The sequence below is a fragment of the Tasmannia lanceolata genome, unplaced genomic scaffold (assembly GCF_043159265.1).
Source record: "Tasmannia lanceolata isolate RefF3 unplaced genomic scaffold, GAP_Taslan_0.1 ptg000013l, whole genome shotgun sequence".
Taxonomy (NCBI): Eukaryota; Viridiplantae; Streptophyta; class Magnoliopsida; order Canellales; family Winteraceae; genus Tasmannia; species Tasmannia lanceolata.
Window position 1 is genome coordinate 14472777 of NW_027518690.1, and position 15840 is coordinate 14488616.

Genomic DNA, 15840 nt, shown 5'->3' on the forward strand with positions numbered 1-15840 from the left:
GTTGAGGAGCCAAGAGGGTGAAGGAAACTGCAACATTTGTTGATTTCCAATTTCTTATTTCCACAGCTTATTTGGAAATCTGATTTTTTTCACTGTCAGTCTTGGAAATTCAAGGATTTGATTGGGATCCAATGTCAACGCAAAAAGGTCTGCAAATGTGAAAATTCCAAATCAAAATCTTCTCGGCATCCAAACGGGCCCTAATTTTTTTCTAGATAGACTCATATTTTAAAACACTGAGCACACTTCAGGTAACTTTATTTTGCTAATAGAAAGGGATTGGGCATATAGTTCGATGGTTGAGGCTTCGGATCTCAACCTTGAGATCGTGGGTTCAATCCCAGCTTACCTGCCTCCATCTTCTCCTCACGAGACTTGCATTTATTTTCCAACCGACCGCCCCTATGTTCATAGCGGCCGAAGGGTCTAAATTCGGGATTCCTAGGACTTCCCGATGAACTTCTTAAGCAATTCGTCCCTGCCGTACTGTCATGGCCATCAGAGAGGCTGCTATCTTCAGATGTCATCTGCTGCTTAGGAAGTGATGGACGAACTGACGACTAAAACTCCCGGCAAGCGTGGCATATGACTTCAACTGGAGCTCCGTGTAGCAACATCATAGTCTTGAAAGTTTCCAGTTGGTCAACAACATCTGTTGCCCCATCATACTTATCCATGTACGAAATCTTGAACCTTGGAGGGAGGGAGCCAGGATGAACTTTTCCGTGAAGGGAGGCTTGCTGAAGAAACGTTAGCCGTCCGCCGGATTTTTATCCTTCATGAACTCCCATGTCTGTGATTGATCTCTTTCATTTTCTTCTGCATATAGGTCGTCTTGGAGACTAGCTCCATCATTCGGCCAGGCAGGTCAGGTCCGACAGCGGCGGGCTTGATGCGGAGTCCGAGCGGCTGTCAGAATCTCTTCTGTGGTGGGGGAGACGCCTCAACATCAGTGTAGGATCATCCAGTCATGTAGGTTCATCTTCTTATCGCGTCCATGCCATCTCTTTTTTCCGTGAACATTTTGAACTGATCAGCTCATCTACTGTTTCAAGTAAGAGAAATCCTTTGTGGGAGTTATACCCTCAGTATCTGGATATCAATATTCATGGGTTGCTTTGGGCGTGCCATAAACAGCATGGACGGTATACCTGATACGTGGTGGGCGTGCCATAAAGTGCATGGGTTGTATACCCTTCGTATATGAATATTAAGGACCGTGGGTCCGTAACTTGGGTATCCATGCGGTGTTTGTGCATGGTCATTCATTACAGCTGTGTCGCTTGCTTCACTCGGCTTGAGGAAGCAAAGGTCTCATGAGCATTGGATACTTGTACAACAATTATACCATGATGGTTTTCGGATTTACCTGTCTCACATTGCATATATGTTTATTTATGCATTGGCCTTATGTTTTTCTCGGCATGCTTGGATCCGCTAAGGATATATCCACTTAGAAACATATTGGACGCCGGCTCACCCCATTGATAACATTTTACAGATCCTGAGAGCTGACTTAGGATGGAGTCAGGAGGCGTGGAGGATAGGCGCATCGGGATTATTTGATTAGTTACATTTTTCTTTTATTTTCGTGAGTACTGATAGGGATCCTGTAACAATTTCATTACTTTATTAGGCTTGGGTGAGATGACTTTATTGGTTGTTCGTCATCATTTTAGGGATTCAAAGGTTGACACTATGGATTGTTTGACTATTTAATCGTTAATGAAGTAAGTTAGCCAATGTGGCTGCTGGCTACTATAGCCTTGCATGTCTGTGAGTTATTTGCAATTGTGCGGCACTTCACGTTTGTAATTCATATAAATAATAATACATTGAGTATTTTCTGATAACCATTAGGTTCGGGGCGTGACATATCTCCTGATATCAAGTTCGTAATTCATATAAGTAATAATACATTGAGTATATTCTGATAATCACTATTATGAATTTTTTTTTGAAAAGCAACATAGAATCCATTAATATAGAAGGTAGACAGGACCAGGAGTCCCATACTACAATACAAAATATTAAGGAAGATTGGAACGGGCATACCCGAACCCAAGACAATGCATACTGCTCAGACTTCATACTGCATAGACAATAGCATAGACAATACTATTATGAATTTGATACCAAGCCATATCATCTACATAGACCAATCCAATCTTATTATTCCTTAACCGAAATGGGTTCAGCCAATAATAATATAGCTCGCTCTTTGGTTTCATTGTTTGGAACACCAAATCCATCACTGAATTGGTAAAAGCATTGGGAAACCCTTGCATTATCCAATGCCGCACTGATGAAAGGCTCGGAAAGTGGAGAACAAGATAGAGTCTCTTTATTCAGCTTCTTCCAGAAATCATTAATTAGATCTCTTATATGTTCACGAGCAACTTCTTCAGTAGCGCCAGTTTCATGCATGTAACATTGAATAGATTTGGAAACATCACCTCTCTCTAGCTCTGCCTACATTGTTGAAACAAATATACATATACAATAAAGTTAGTGATTTAAATAGTGCAACATTCAATCAACATATGGTTGAAGAAATATGATTACTAAGGCCCTACTAGTTTTGGATTTTAAGAATTGATTTTGAGTTCAAAACTGATAATTTGACTACAAATAGCATTTAGGCCCAATTGATATTGGATTTTTAGAATTATATCGAGTCTAAAATTGATTATTGGAATGAAAATGGTAATCAAATATGAGTCCAATAATCAGTTTTGGACTCATGGCTTTAATTTTTGGTAAAATATATTGTAACACCCAGCCCCAATGCTTGAACATGTTTTAACTACTTGAAATGGGTGTTAATATCAAATTGAACTTATAGCCTTTTTTTTCTATTTCTCTAATGGGTGTCGTTACCAATATTGAGATTAGGATTAATTGCTTGGAATGGGTGTTGATATCACAATTGAGCTTATGATATGATCTTTGAAATGGGGTGTTATTATCAGTTAAATAGATGAGTAATATGGATGTTTGGATGGTTGAGATTAGAGTCAAATAGCACATCTTATTTCTAAATTATTGCTATGGTATTTTATTCTATCGAATGAGACTGGGTCTATTATAAGAAGCCTAGTTTTCTTTGGATTTGTATCCAATATAAGAAGTGGAACATGATTTACATAGTAAGAATATGTTTGGGAAAGCAAAGTTACTATTTATATGTGGGTCGGTCAACTTTCTTTTGGATGTTTTCCTTATAAAGAGGGCATGTGAACCACAAATTGGACTAATTCCAGTAAGAATCAATTGGGCATTTGGGCAAATTAGAAAGGAGAAGATTCTAAGCTAATTGGAGTGGCATGTTACTATTTTCATGTGGGATGAGATTCCATTTTTTTTAGTAATCTTTCACCTCTCTATCCCTTATTGGAAGTAACTTCCATTTAGGATTTTTGGGCTGATATAGCTAGAAATTAAAGTTGGAATGGTCGGTCATAGGCAAGTTTCCTTCATTGACCCATTTACTCATGGCAATACAATTACAACCTACCAATTTGGAGTGCCAAGATTCTTTCTCATTCGGCTAACAATTGTAACATAAATCTATTCCTCTATATATGTATTGACAGATTAGGAAGGCAGAGTTTGCTTTTGGAAACACATTGAGAGAATTCATTCATCCATTTTTACATTTGAAGACATCAAATGCTCGTGAACGATGGAAGTTGTGGGGTGGTCATCTCATTAAAGGGCTAATGGATTACTTCCTTTGAAGATCATAAAACTCATCCAAGAATTGCTTGAGGTACTGTTTCTTTTAGTTTTGAATTTAGATGTAGAAGGGAGTTCTTCCTAATCATATGAGATGAATATCTTGATGGAATCACCTATTCTTGATGATTAATTAATTTTCAGTCGAGTCTCTACCGTGAGCCTCCTTGATCAGGGGCAGTTCGTTGATCATGTGAAGATTATTTCTCTTGTGGGAATTGGCTTTGACTATTGGGCTTCTTTTAACACACACACACAAAAAAAAGGGAGTGCATGGGCTGTCGTGGGTTCATTTTATTGTTGCTTCTCGGATCGAAGTCCTATAGGTCTTCATTGCATGTTCTTCCGCAAAATCCAGCATAGAGTTTGAACCATCATATGCCTTAGCTACCTAAACCTCCCCTGAAAGATCAAATTGTCCCTTAAAATCCTTTCCCTTACTTCATGTGTTAAGCCTAGAACAACTGTTTTATTTGTTGCCCTTTGTTGCCAAGTAGATCACGTCAAGAGTCTAGCGTTGAAGATACCCACTGCCCCATTTGTTTTCAAGGATCCGTAACCATCTTCTGTCCATATTTCTCGGGCTAGGAGTTATGTCTGCAGACAAAGGATTGTAGAATTTACACTACTTCTCGTCTCTCTACTGTTTAGAAGGATCTACTCTTGGGTCTTGGCCTCAACCTTTCAAAAGGAAATTTCTGGAGGTTACGCTTAAAGTAGGTGATCCTACCCTATGTCAGTGTATTACGTATATTTGCATATATTTAGATTTGTTGCAAGCTTTTATTACAGTTCATTTTGTGGAACTTGTTTTGAAAAGGTTTCTCACTGTATCTTTTAGCATGTCATACTAAATGGTTGAATTGTCATTATCCATGAAATGTTTTTAGTCTTACATGCTTCCTTATTTATACAAAAAAAGAGTTTTTGTGACTAACATGTTCTTGGAAACTCAAATTCATGAAACACTATTGAAAAGCATTCTATATATGATATGGTTTCAATGGTTTGGAACGGGGGAGCTCCCAATGGTTTGAAATGTCTTCAAAATTTATGGCACGGTATTGAAAACATTAAATTGCTTTTCTCTATATTTGTATACAGTCTTGGTATGGAATGGATTCCGCCAGTAAGGTTGATCTCTGGTGGGGATCTAGTGCCCAACCTGCCAGTGGGGGAGTACACTGGACGTGATCACGTAGACCGGTCGAGTTTATTTGCCCATAAGGTTGATCTCGGGCGGCCAGTAGGGAGTCCTCTGGCTATTGATATTATGATATTGCGCGCTTTAGGACCTGTGAGTCCTGCGAACGAGTGTTCGCCTTGGGTTACGCTACTTGCCAATAAGGTTGGAAATTGGCCACAGAGAAGACTGTTAAGTATTTCTTTTCTAAATGGAAAACTGCAAAACCAAGTGATTGAAAATATATATTCTCTGTCATTGATTTCAAAGTAGAAAACTGCATAACCGAGTGGTTGGAACCGTTTTCGGTAAAAGAATGTATTTTTCTTATGTAACTTATGTAGAAATGATTTTCTTGCTTCTTATAAATTTCTGCATTGGCTAAATTTTATGGCATGTTACTTCTTTTCCGCACCAGCATGTTTTTGTTTTCCTATTAGCTGACTTGGATTTGGAAAACCGGCTGGGCTGTTAGCTCATTATGTGGTTTAATAATTTTCAGATACAGGGAGCGGCAGTAGACTTGCTGAGGAATTCAAGCACTTGGATTGGAACCTAAGACATTTCTTGCTTTCTTTCATTATTTCCAGTTTAGAAGCATTTGTTATTTTATTGTGGATTTAGACTTTTGGACCTATATATGTATTTCGTTTGAGCTTTAATTGAGACTAAAATTTCCGCTTTTATTAGTCTTTCTAAATATTGAGAATAGTTGGTTGTGAAGAAGCCTTGCATGCTTGTGGGGGCGACCCTACCGGTGTACGGCGGCTCTCACGTGCGCCAGACCCCTGATTTTGGGTTCGGGGCGTGACATATATAATCAGTTTTGGACTAAAAAATAATTCTCAAAATCCAAATTCAATAGGGCCAAAGTGTAGCTAATGTACCGTTGAAGTCCCCAAATCATTGCAAAGCCGAAAAATCATATTTGACCAGCGTAGAAGATTCGGATAGTTGTCTATGCATTCAAGTGTTTCCTTTGTTATCTTCGGTTTTGCTACTATATAGCCGTGTGATACCATGAGTGACCCTGATATCGAAATCCATCCATTGTTAAGATACTCATCAAGCGTAGGCACGTATCCACTGTAATACCATTTTGCCTCCACAAGGTATGCTTTGCATAAATCTGCCCACTAAATTAAACAAAGCCTCTCAATAGATATGTTGAACACTTACAAATATGATAATGAAATGAGTTGCATTATCAAAGAGTGAAAATTAACTTGACTAGATAAAGAATGAATGTATCACCAGTTTCTTTAGGTTCCGAGTGATTTCCCATCCCTGATCTTTTAAGGTTTCATAAGCCATTTCGTTGATAGTGTTGAAGAGAGCTATAAAACATATCTTCATATAATTTGGAAGTTTTTCCAAGGCGTTAACATCCCATCTGCAAAAAAATCCACCAAATGTTTCTAATATTAGAACTAGACAAGAAATACGGTCATCGAATATTGACAAAATATAAATATATGTATAGCAAATCCTATATATATATATATATATATATATATATATATATATATATGGGAAAGGTGTGCGTACTCGGTCGAGTAGATAAGCTTATCTACTCGGTCGGGTTAAAAACAGTGGGGGCCCACATTTTTTGGGTGATCCAAACCATTCATTTGAAAGGCCCTTACCTAGATAAGGTGTCCACGAAAAATCAGCCCCATAGGATCATCCTAACCCATCCAACAACGGAGGGAAAAATGGGCAGATTTGTTGACAAGCTGTGTTTGTCCATTTTTTCCCATTTTTCCCTTCACTGTTGCATGGGTTAGGATGATCCTATGGGGCTGATTTTTGGTGGACACCCTATCTAGGTAAGGGCCTTTCAAATGAATGGTTTGGATCACCCAAAAAATGTGGGCCCCCACTGTTTTTAACCAGACCGAGTAGATAAGCTTATCTACTCGACCGAGTACGCACACCTTTCCCTATATATATATATATATATATATATATACACACACACACTTGTAAAAAACCGGCCGACAAAGAACTGTACATACCACATCAGAAGTTGATCCAAACTGTCCATGTGATGGAACACAACATAAATAGGTTGTGCTCCAAAAATCATTTCCATATGCTTATCCGAGCCCTCCATTCTATAGAGGTTTCCATAATATGTTGTTCCTCTTAAATCGGATGGTTAAGATCACCCTATAGATTTTTTATTAACAAAGCATAAAGGAGGGGAGTAGGATTGAAATTATGTGGCTTTAATGGGTGCCTTTGTTAAAAATCATAAAGGAGGGGGTAGGATTGAAAATATGGGGGTTGAATGGGTGCCTTTGTTAAAAAAAATAAAAAAAAGTGATGTGTGATTCTCATAGAATTTTGGGAGAAATTCAAATAATTCTCTTATTTTCTCTTCTGCTATATAGATATATACTAGTAATACCCGACGTGCGATGCATGACACGGCAAAAAAAGACTATTATACCAAAAAAAAATTAGTTAAAAATATGTAGAAACAATAAGCAAAAAAGTATGCATAACCGCTACCAAGTAATGAAAAAAATGCAAAAGAAAGAGTTTTCTAATTACTTTTTGTGTAAAGAAAAAAGATGCACGATACGGAGAAAAAAAAAGTATATGATACAAAATTTTCTAATTAATTTTTGTGTAAAAAAAATAAAAAAAATGCACGACAGGGCCAAAAAAAAGTGTATGATTTTTAAAAAAAAAACGTTATTTAAAAAATTTGTAGATAAAATAAGTAAAAAAGTAGCTAAAAATAAATAAAGAAACTATCATATACTTTTTTTTAAAATATATGCTTTTTATATTTTCTAATGCTTTTTAACAAAGGAGGGGGGTAGGATTGAAATTATGTGGCTTTAATGGGTGCCTTTGTTAAAAGCGTAAAGGAGGGGGTAGGATTGAAAATATGTGGGTTGAATGGGTGCCTTTGTTAGAAAAAGTAAAAAAAAAAGTGAGGTGTTAATTCCACAGATTTTTCACAAAATTAAAAAAAGCCTGGGCTTTTCTTCCTAGTTAATATATATATATATATATATATATATATATAAACTAGTAAAAAAACCCCGTGCAATGCACGGGCCGACAAAGAGCTGTACGGACCACATCATAGGTTGATCCAAACCGTCCATGTGATGGAACACAACATAAATAGGTTGTGCCCTAAAAATCATTTGCATAGGTTGATCCGAGCCCTCCAATCTATAGAGGTTTCCATAATATGTTGTTCCTCTTAAATCGGATGGTTAAGATCACCCTATAGATTTTTTATTAAAAAAGCATAAAGGAGGGGGGTAAGATTGAAATTATGTGGCTTTATAGGTTGATCCAAGCCGTCCATGTGATGGAACACAACATCAATCGGTTGTGCCCGTAAAATCATTTCCATAGGTTGATCCTAGCCCTCCAATCGATAGAGGTTTGCATAATTGTTGTTGCTCTTCAGGTGCCTGAAATCCGTTAATATTTTGCAAGTGTCCTACATGAGTAATATAAAGTAGTTCTTTCGTCATTGTCTTATGTCTTTAGCTCTTCTTGGTAGTTTTTTCTCGTAATTGTCATAGACAGGTACCCTGTGTCGGTACTTTGCAGATGTAGATTATGATTTTACCCTCCATAGATAGCATGTAAAAATATGTGAGGAGGGGCAAAAACGTCAAAATCATCTACATCGACGTGTTAAATGGACAATAACTCTCCATTTTCTCTTCTGCTATAAAGTATTAGATATGAGAAAACGGTTTCTACACATGTGTAGAGAGTTTTCTACACACTAGCTTAAAATATAGTGGGAGCCCACATTGTTTGGGTGATCCAAGCCATCCATTTTAAAGGCCCTCACATAGATAGGGTGTCTAAAAGAAATCAGATCCATAGGATCATCCCAACCCTACGATTTGTCGAGGTAAAATGGATGTCTTTAAACCTTCACAAATTAGTCCATTTTTTGCCGAATGGTTTGGATCACCCAAATAATGTGGCCCCCACTGTATTTTAAGCTAGTGTGTAGATAACTTATCCACACGTGTGTAGGAACCGTTCTCTCTCTCTCTCTCTCTCTCTCTCTCTCTCTCTATATATATATATATATATATATATATATATATATATATATATATATAGGGAAAAGTTTTTCTGGCCACTCGACTAGATAACTTACATGGTCCATCAACCAAAAACAGAGTGGGGCCCATGTTGCTTGGGTGGTCCAAACCATTCATTTGATGGGCCCTAACATGGATAGGGTGTGCCAAAAAATCAGCTCCATAGGATCATAGCCCTTCGATTTGTGGAGGTTTAAAATGGACAGGTTTGTCGAGGTTTATACCTGTCCATTATAACCTCTACAAATGAATGGTTAGGATGGTCCTATGGAGTTGATTTTTTGGGCACACCCTATCTATGTCATGACCCATCAAATGAATGGTTTGCATCACACGAAAAATGTGGACCCATTGTGTTACTAGCCGATGGACCAGATAAATATATATGTGGGATTACACACACACACACACACAAAGATCACCTATCAACAACATCTGTAAAGAGCTCTAGTTCCTCCATTGAACCATAGATATCATAGACATCATCAATTGTTGTTATTAGTTGAAGACATTTCGTTATCGCCTTTCTACTTGGTCCAAACTCAGGTTCTGACATAGTTCCAAGACCCCATAGAAAGCTCTCCATCAAACGGTCTCTAGCGAAGCTCAAGTGCTTACCAAGTTCCAAATTCCTCCACCACCTAAGACATAAGTGTCACAAATGAGAGCAATGTTAACTTCTTTCAGAAGTACCTTATAAAGCTTACCAAGTTCCAAATTCCTCCACCACCTAAGACATAAGTGTCACAAATAAGAGCAATGTTAACTTCTTTCAGAAGTACCTTATAAAGCTACAGACATATCCATTAAATTTTTACGGGAATGATATCTCGTATGCACTTACCCAGACATTGCTTTAACATTGGTCTGGTGTATGGCTTGCACCATGTTGTAATCCAACTTAGCAAACTCAAATAACAAAGGGTTCATGTCTTCTTCTCCAACATATGTTTCTATGTACCACCTAGCCTCTAACCTTGGCATCCTCCAATGGAAAGGAAGCTCCAAGGCATGCTCTACATGTCTTTTCAGGTTCTTACCTACTTTCTTCTCATTAACATCCTTGAGATGCCTGATCGTGAAAGCTTTAGCTTCATCCAAGAATATCTCCCCGTCGAAAGATAGGTACGAAGCTTCGTACAAGCTCAACATCCCCTTTACATCCTTACATGTAGATGCCATTAAGTTGCCTTTCTCATCCATGAAGCCATTGAAAACATCTGTATGACACAAACACTACAAAAAGTTGGAGATCACAGTATTAAATCTTTTTTTTTTTTTTATGACAGGGTATCCCCCCCCCCAATTTTTAGGACGGGACAACTTACTACTGATGCGCGCATTCACCCGTAAACCACGTGCATTGGGTAAGCCGGGGGGATTTGAACTCGCGTCAGTGGGGAGCATACCCATGACTTTAAGCCAACGTGCCACACCCGTAGCGGTTTCTTACCGCATGAGAGCATATTTACCTGGTGAGACTTCAAACCCATGTTGTCTAAGGAGCCTAAATCGGAGAGCCGTTGCATAGAGGTCGTCCTTCATCCTCGTGTTGTTATCATCAATGGAGATAATACTTAGTGCTTCCTTCATCTCATTCTTGAAGTGATATCCAATGCCAAGGCGTTGAAGGGTATCAATCAGCTTCAATCGAGCCAAGGGTTGGTCTTCTTTTTTTAGCAAACACCTTACATCTTGATTCAGCTTCTCGATCTGTCTCTCATACATTTCACCCTGTGAAGATTAAAGAGAAAATGGGATTTATTCACTAATCAAGAAGGATGATTACACAAAACCTACAAGAAACTATACATTCGCCAGCAGTAGTCAAACTGGACAACCCAATGGATAGATCTCACTAAATATGATACATTCTAACACACATTACATAATGAACGAACAATTTACTACAAATACACATACATTGGATCAATGATAGAAAACACTAAGGATTGCAATAATCACCTTGTAATCACTCTTGAGTGACTGAATGAAGTCGAAATCCCCAAAGCTTTGTTGGAAATTTACTGACCGACGATTTATTGGCTCCACCGTTTGGGTGCCTAGAGTGCATGCTATGTGCTTAGCCCTGTTTACACTTGTCCGAGCTATCGATGAATGTAGAAGAGAAGGTGGCAAGCGTGAGAAGGAGCAAGGTTTGTACAGGCAGAGCACTGGAAGTTCCATCGTATTTTAGCAATGAATATGAGAGCTAGTAATGATGTGATTATATAGAGATTTCATACCCTGTGGCCATATGGTCCAGTATATATATATATATACATATATTTTTTTTTTCAAAAAGTAGTATATATGGCCCACTCCATACACCACAAAAAATCTAAAAGTAAACTAGAAAAAGAATGGGCTGTACAACCCATACACCACAAGGTCCACAAAAAATCTAAGATAAAATATGTCCTGTAACACGAGATATTTCTATAGCAAGAAATGTTTGTTTCATGGGAAGCCGTACGTGGTTTGCTTGAATTTCCCAATCCATAAGCTTGGTTTGTGGTAGTAAAAGTAATGAGAACACAATTTCTAAAAACCTCTAGTTAGAACTTGGCCCATCAGCGTGATTCTGCTGCATCATATTATTAGTTTTTTTGAGACCGATTCGTGTGCATCGCGACTGTCACGCCCCGAACCCAGAATTCGAGGTAAGGCGCACGTGACAGCCGCCGCATGCCCATAGGGTCGCCCCCACAAGCATGCAAGGCTCCTTTCTATAGATACGATAACCCAAAATGTCCCCCATAGGAACTGTCCAAAACGATGAGGCTCACATGCCTTTTCTTTTGTTATGCAAGCAATATTTCTAACAAGGAATTATTGACCGGTCATTTTCCTTTTGAATAAATAGAGGCTACCTTATTTTCTACTAGTTGAAAAACTGTAGGAGGAAACCTACGAAGCTTGAATCTTGAAATGATAGAGCTTCCAAAAAAATCCTACCTACTAAAGAGATATTATATTCAAAGCCAATTTTAACTTTAGTGGAGATGTTATTTTCGGTCAATCTTATGGTGCTTTCCAAAATGAGCAGCCTTTTAAAAAGAAGGTTTAAATGGACTTTACTCCATTGATGATAATAGCACCCTTTACCATTTTCAATGTCTCTTGCCTAAACATTATGCTTCAAATTGAAAAAGACACCCACTTCCAAGTAATTATTCTTATACTCGATTTGGTAACCACACTCATTTCTAAGCAAATAAATCCTGAGCTTGATTTTTGGTAATGACACCCATTTCAAGAAGTTAAAACGAGTTCAAGCATTGGGGCTGGGTGTTACATAATTACCCCCTTTGAAGAATTTCGTCCTCGAAATTCACATACAGGAATATTTTTTTTGTTTTTTTTTTGTTTTAGTTCAACAATTTCCAAACTGAAACTTTACACTTGATACAATGCACCTCCACAGACTTGATTCTTCCCTATCTACCATGCTTACTTGCTGATCACAAGTGAGATTGACATTGGTGAAAAGAACCAACCTCACCAGGCTTCCGCTGCGCACTCTATTCAATGGAACCTTCTCTTTTATTTATTATCGATAAATAAACATGTATAAGAAAATAAGACCAACACAAACTACAATACACAGCCAAAAGGGAACCACTCTCAACTTCCAAGTCACGTCCCTGGGACAAATAAATAGCTCGAATTATCTCACACCAGCACAACCATTTCTCATGATAGACCTAGTACCTTTTGGGAAAACGAGCTCACCATATTGTCCCATGCCAGCATGGTTAACTCACACGCCTAACCAAAGGCTCCTAGTCCACATGAACTAACTCTACTTCTCTTTTCGAGCACACTAAATCTCATATCGAAAATAAGTGATCTTGGAATGTACGAGTTCATCATCACTTTAACTGTCAATTTAAAATTTTTACATCTTCAATACCGTAAGATTTGCCGATAACTGTTTATCTTCTATTCCGGCTACTCGAGATTTTCACACAATTAATCTGCTTCAATTAATCAATAAATGTTAAATAATTCCTATGTAGATTGAAAGACTCATCTAAATATCGCATTTTATTCTCTAGTTTCCCAAAATTCAACCATTCAAAGACTCGTCTCAAAATCATATTTTATTCTCTCATTTCCTAAAAGTCATCCATTGTATTTTCATAGCCTACAGGATCATAAGCCTAAGCTCCGAGAGTTGATAAAATCATAAGTAGTACCTTAGCAATTCTCAAAGTCATTATTAAGTTCTCCAAAAATTTCTCGAGGGTCTAAATTAGATTCCTATAGTCTACAACACAATAAATTAAGCTCTCACACCAGGCAAGTAATGACTAACATTCCACTACTTTCTAAGTCATATTCCAAAATCCACAATATCACAAGCCGAGCTCTAAGAGACCTATGAAAAACTTGAATGGCGCTAACATCTTAATTTCAAACTTTCAAACTTCCTAAGGATCTAAAGCCTACGCTCTGATACCACTTTACTGTCACGCCCCAAACCCTGAATTCGAGGTAAGGCGCACGTGACAGCCGCCGCATGCCCATAGGGTCGCCCCCCACAAGCATGTAAGGCTCCTTTACAACAACTATTCTCAACAATCAGAGTAACTAATAAATGCAGAAATTTTAGTCTCAATTAGAGCTCAAATGAAATACAAATATAGATTAGGTCCATAAGTCTAAATCCAAACAATTCTTATTAGACGACAATCACCTTAATAAAGTAACAAAAGTCTCTAACTCGAATAATGAAAGAAAGCAAGAAATTTCCTAAGCTCCAATCCAAGTGCCTGATCTCAGCAAGTCTACTATCGCTCCTCTGTATCTGAAAATTGTTAAACCACATAATGAGCTAACAGCCCAGCCGATTTTCCAATCCAAGCCAGCTAATAGGAAAACGAAAACAAAGCTGGTGCGGAAAAGAAGTAACATGCCATAAAATTTAGGCAATGCAGAAATTGATAAGAATCAAGAAGATCATTTCTACATAAGCTATATAAGAAAAATACATGTTTTTACAAAAACAGTTCCAACCACTCGGTTATGCAGTTTTCCACTTTAAAATCAATGACAAAGAATATATATTTTCAAACACTTGATTTTTGCATTTTTCCACTTGGAAATTAAATACTTAACAGTCTTCTCTGTGGCCAATTTCCAACCTTATTGGCAAGTAGCATACCCAAGGCGAACACTCGTTCGCAGGACTCACAGGTCCTAAAGCGCGCAATTTAATATTATCAATAGCCAGAGGACTCCCTACTGGCCGCCCGAGATCAACCTTACGGGCAGATAAAATTTGACCGGTCAACGTGATCACGTCCAGTGTACTCACCCACTGACAGGTTGGGCACTAGATCCCCACCAGAGATCAACCTTGCAGGCGAAACCTGTACCTCTGGGCACTAACAGGTTGGTCATTTTCATAGGATCTTGATCTTGGGATTTGCGCAAGAGGTAGGTGATCCTACCCTATGTCAGTGTATTACGTATATTTGCATATATTTAGATTTGTTGCAAGCTTTTATTACAGTTCATTTTATGGAATTTGTTTTGAAAAGGTTTCTCACTGATATCTTTTAGCATGTCATACTAAATGGTTGAATTGTCATTATCCATGAAATGTTTTTTTAGTCTTAACATGCTTCCTTATTTATACAAAAAAAAAAGAGTTTTGTGACTAACATGTTTTTGGAAACTCAAATTCATGAAACACTATTGAAAAGCATTCTATATATGATATGGTTCCAATGGTTTGAAACGTCTTCAAAATTTATGGCACGGTATTGAAAACATTAAATTGCTTTTCTCTATATTTGTATACAGTCTTGGTATGGAATGGATTCCGCCAGTAAGGTTGATCTCTGGTGGGGATCTAGTGCCCAACCTGCCAGTGGGTGAGTACACTGGACGTGATCACGTTGACCGGTCAAATTTTATCTGCCCGTAAGGTTGATCTCGGGCGGCCAGTAGGGAGTCCTCTGGCTATTGATAATATTAAATTGCGCGCTTTAGGACCTGTGAGTCCTGCGAACGAGTGTTCGCCTTGGGTATGCTACTTGCCAATAAGGTTGGAAATTGGCCACAGAGAAGACTGTTAAGTATTTAATTTCCAAGTGGAAAAATGCAAAAATCAAGTGTTTGAAAATATATATTCTTTGTCATTGATTTTAAAGTGGAAAACTGCATAACCGAGTGGTTGGAACTGTTTTTGTAAAAACATGTATTTTTCTTATATAGCTTATGTAGAAATGATCTTCTTGATTCTTATCAATTTCTGCATTGCCTAAATTTTATGGCATGTTACTTCTTTTCCGCACCAGCTTTGTTTTCGTTTTCCTATTAGCTGGCTTGGATTGGAAAATCGGCTGGGCTGTTAGCTCATTATGTGGTTTAACAATTTTCAGATACAGAGGAGCGATAGTAGACTTGCTGAGATCAGGCACTTGGATTGGAGCTTAGGAAATTTCTTGCTTTCTTTCATTATTCGAGTTAGAGACTTTTGTTACTTTATTAAGGTGATTGTCGTCTAATAAGAATTGTTTGGATTTAGACTTATGGACCTAATCTATATTTGTATTTCATTTGAGCTCTAATTGAGACTAAAATTTCCGCATTTATTAGTTACTCTGATTGTTGAGAATAGTTGTTGTAAAGGAGCCTTACATGCTTGTGGGGGGCGACCCTATGGGCATGCGGCGGCTGTCACGTGCGCCTTACCTCGAATTCTGGGTTTGGGGCGTGACAGTAAAACTTTGTAACGACCCGACCCCCCTGTAGATATTGTCCGTTCAAGGCCACTGGCCCGCCCGGTTTTAAAACGCGTCCACAAGT

At 38.0% G+C, this 15840-nt stretch overlaps 1 protein-coding gene across 1 annotated transcript; it reads right to left on the reverse strand.

Moving 5' to 3' along the window:
- Positions 1–1819: 1819 nt before the first annotated feature.
- Positions 1820–11264, reverse strand: LOC143889867 (alpha-terpineol synthase, chloroplastic-like). The gene is made up of 7 exons (XM_077394244.1): positions 10984–11264; positions 10491–10752; positions 9863–10238; positions 9441–9659; positions 6176–6314; positions 5809–6057; positions 1820–2472 (listed from the first exon to the last, which is right to left on the reverse strand). The coding sequence occupies exons 1-7, from the start codon at positions 11203–11205 to the stop codon at positions 2173–2175; spliced, it is 1767 nt and encodes a 588-aa protein (XP_077250359.1). The 5' UTR covers positions 11206–11264; the 3' UTR covers positions 1820–2172.
- Between the last annotated feature and the right edge of the window lie 4576 nt (positions 11265–15840).

Bases quoted from the DNA above. Each gene is read 5' to 3' on its own strand.
- LOC143889867 (XM_077394244.1), bottom strand. From the start codon at position 11,205: ATGGAACTTCCAGTGCTCTGCCTGTACAAACCTTGCTCCTTCTCACGC. The intron at 10,239-10,490 runs GTAAATATGCTC...TGTGTCATACAG, and splicing joins TGGGTTTGAAGTCTCACCAG to ATGTTTTCAATGGCTTCATG. The intron at 6,315-9,440 runs GTGATCTTTGTG...ATTTTTTTGCAG, and splicing joins TTTACAGATGTTGTTGATAG to ATGGGATGTTAACGCCTTGG.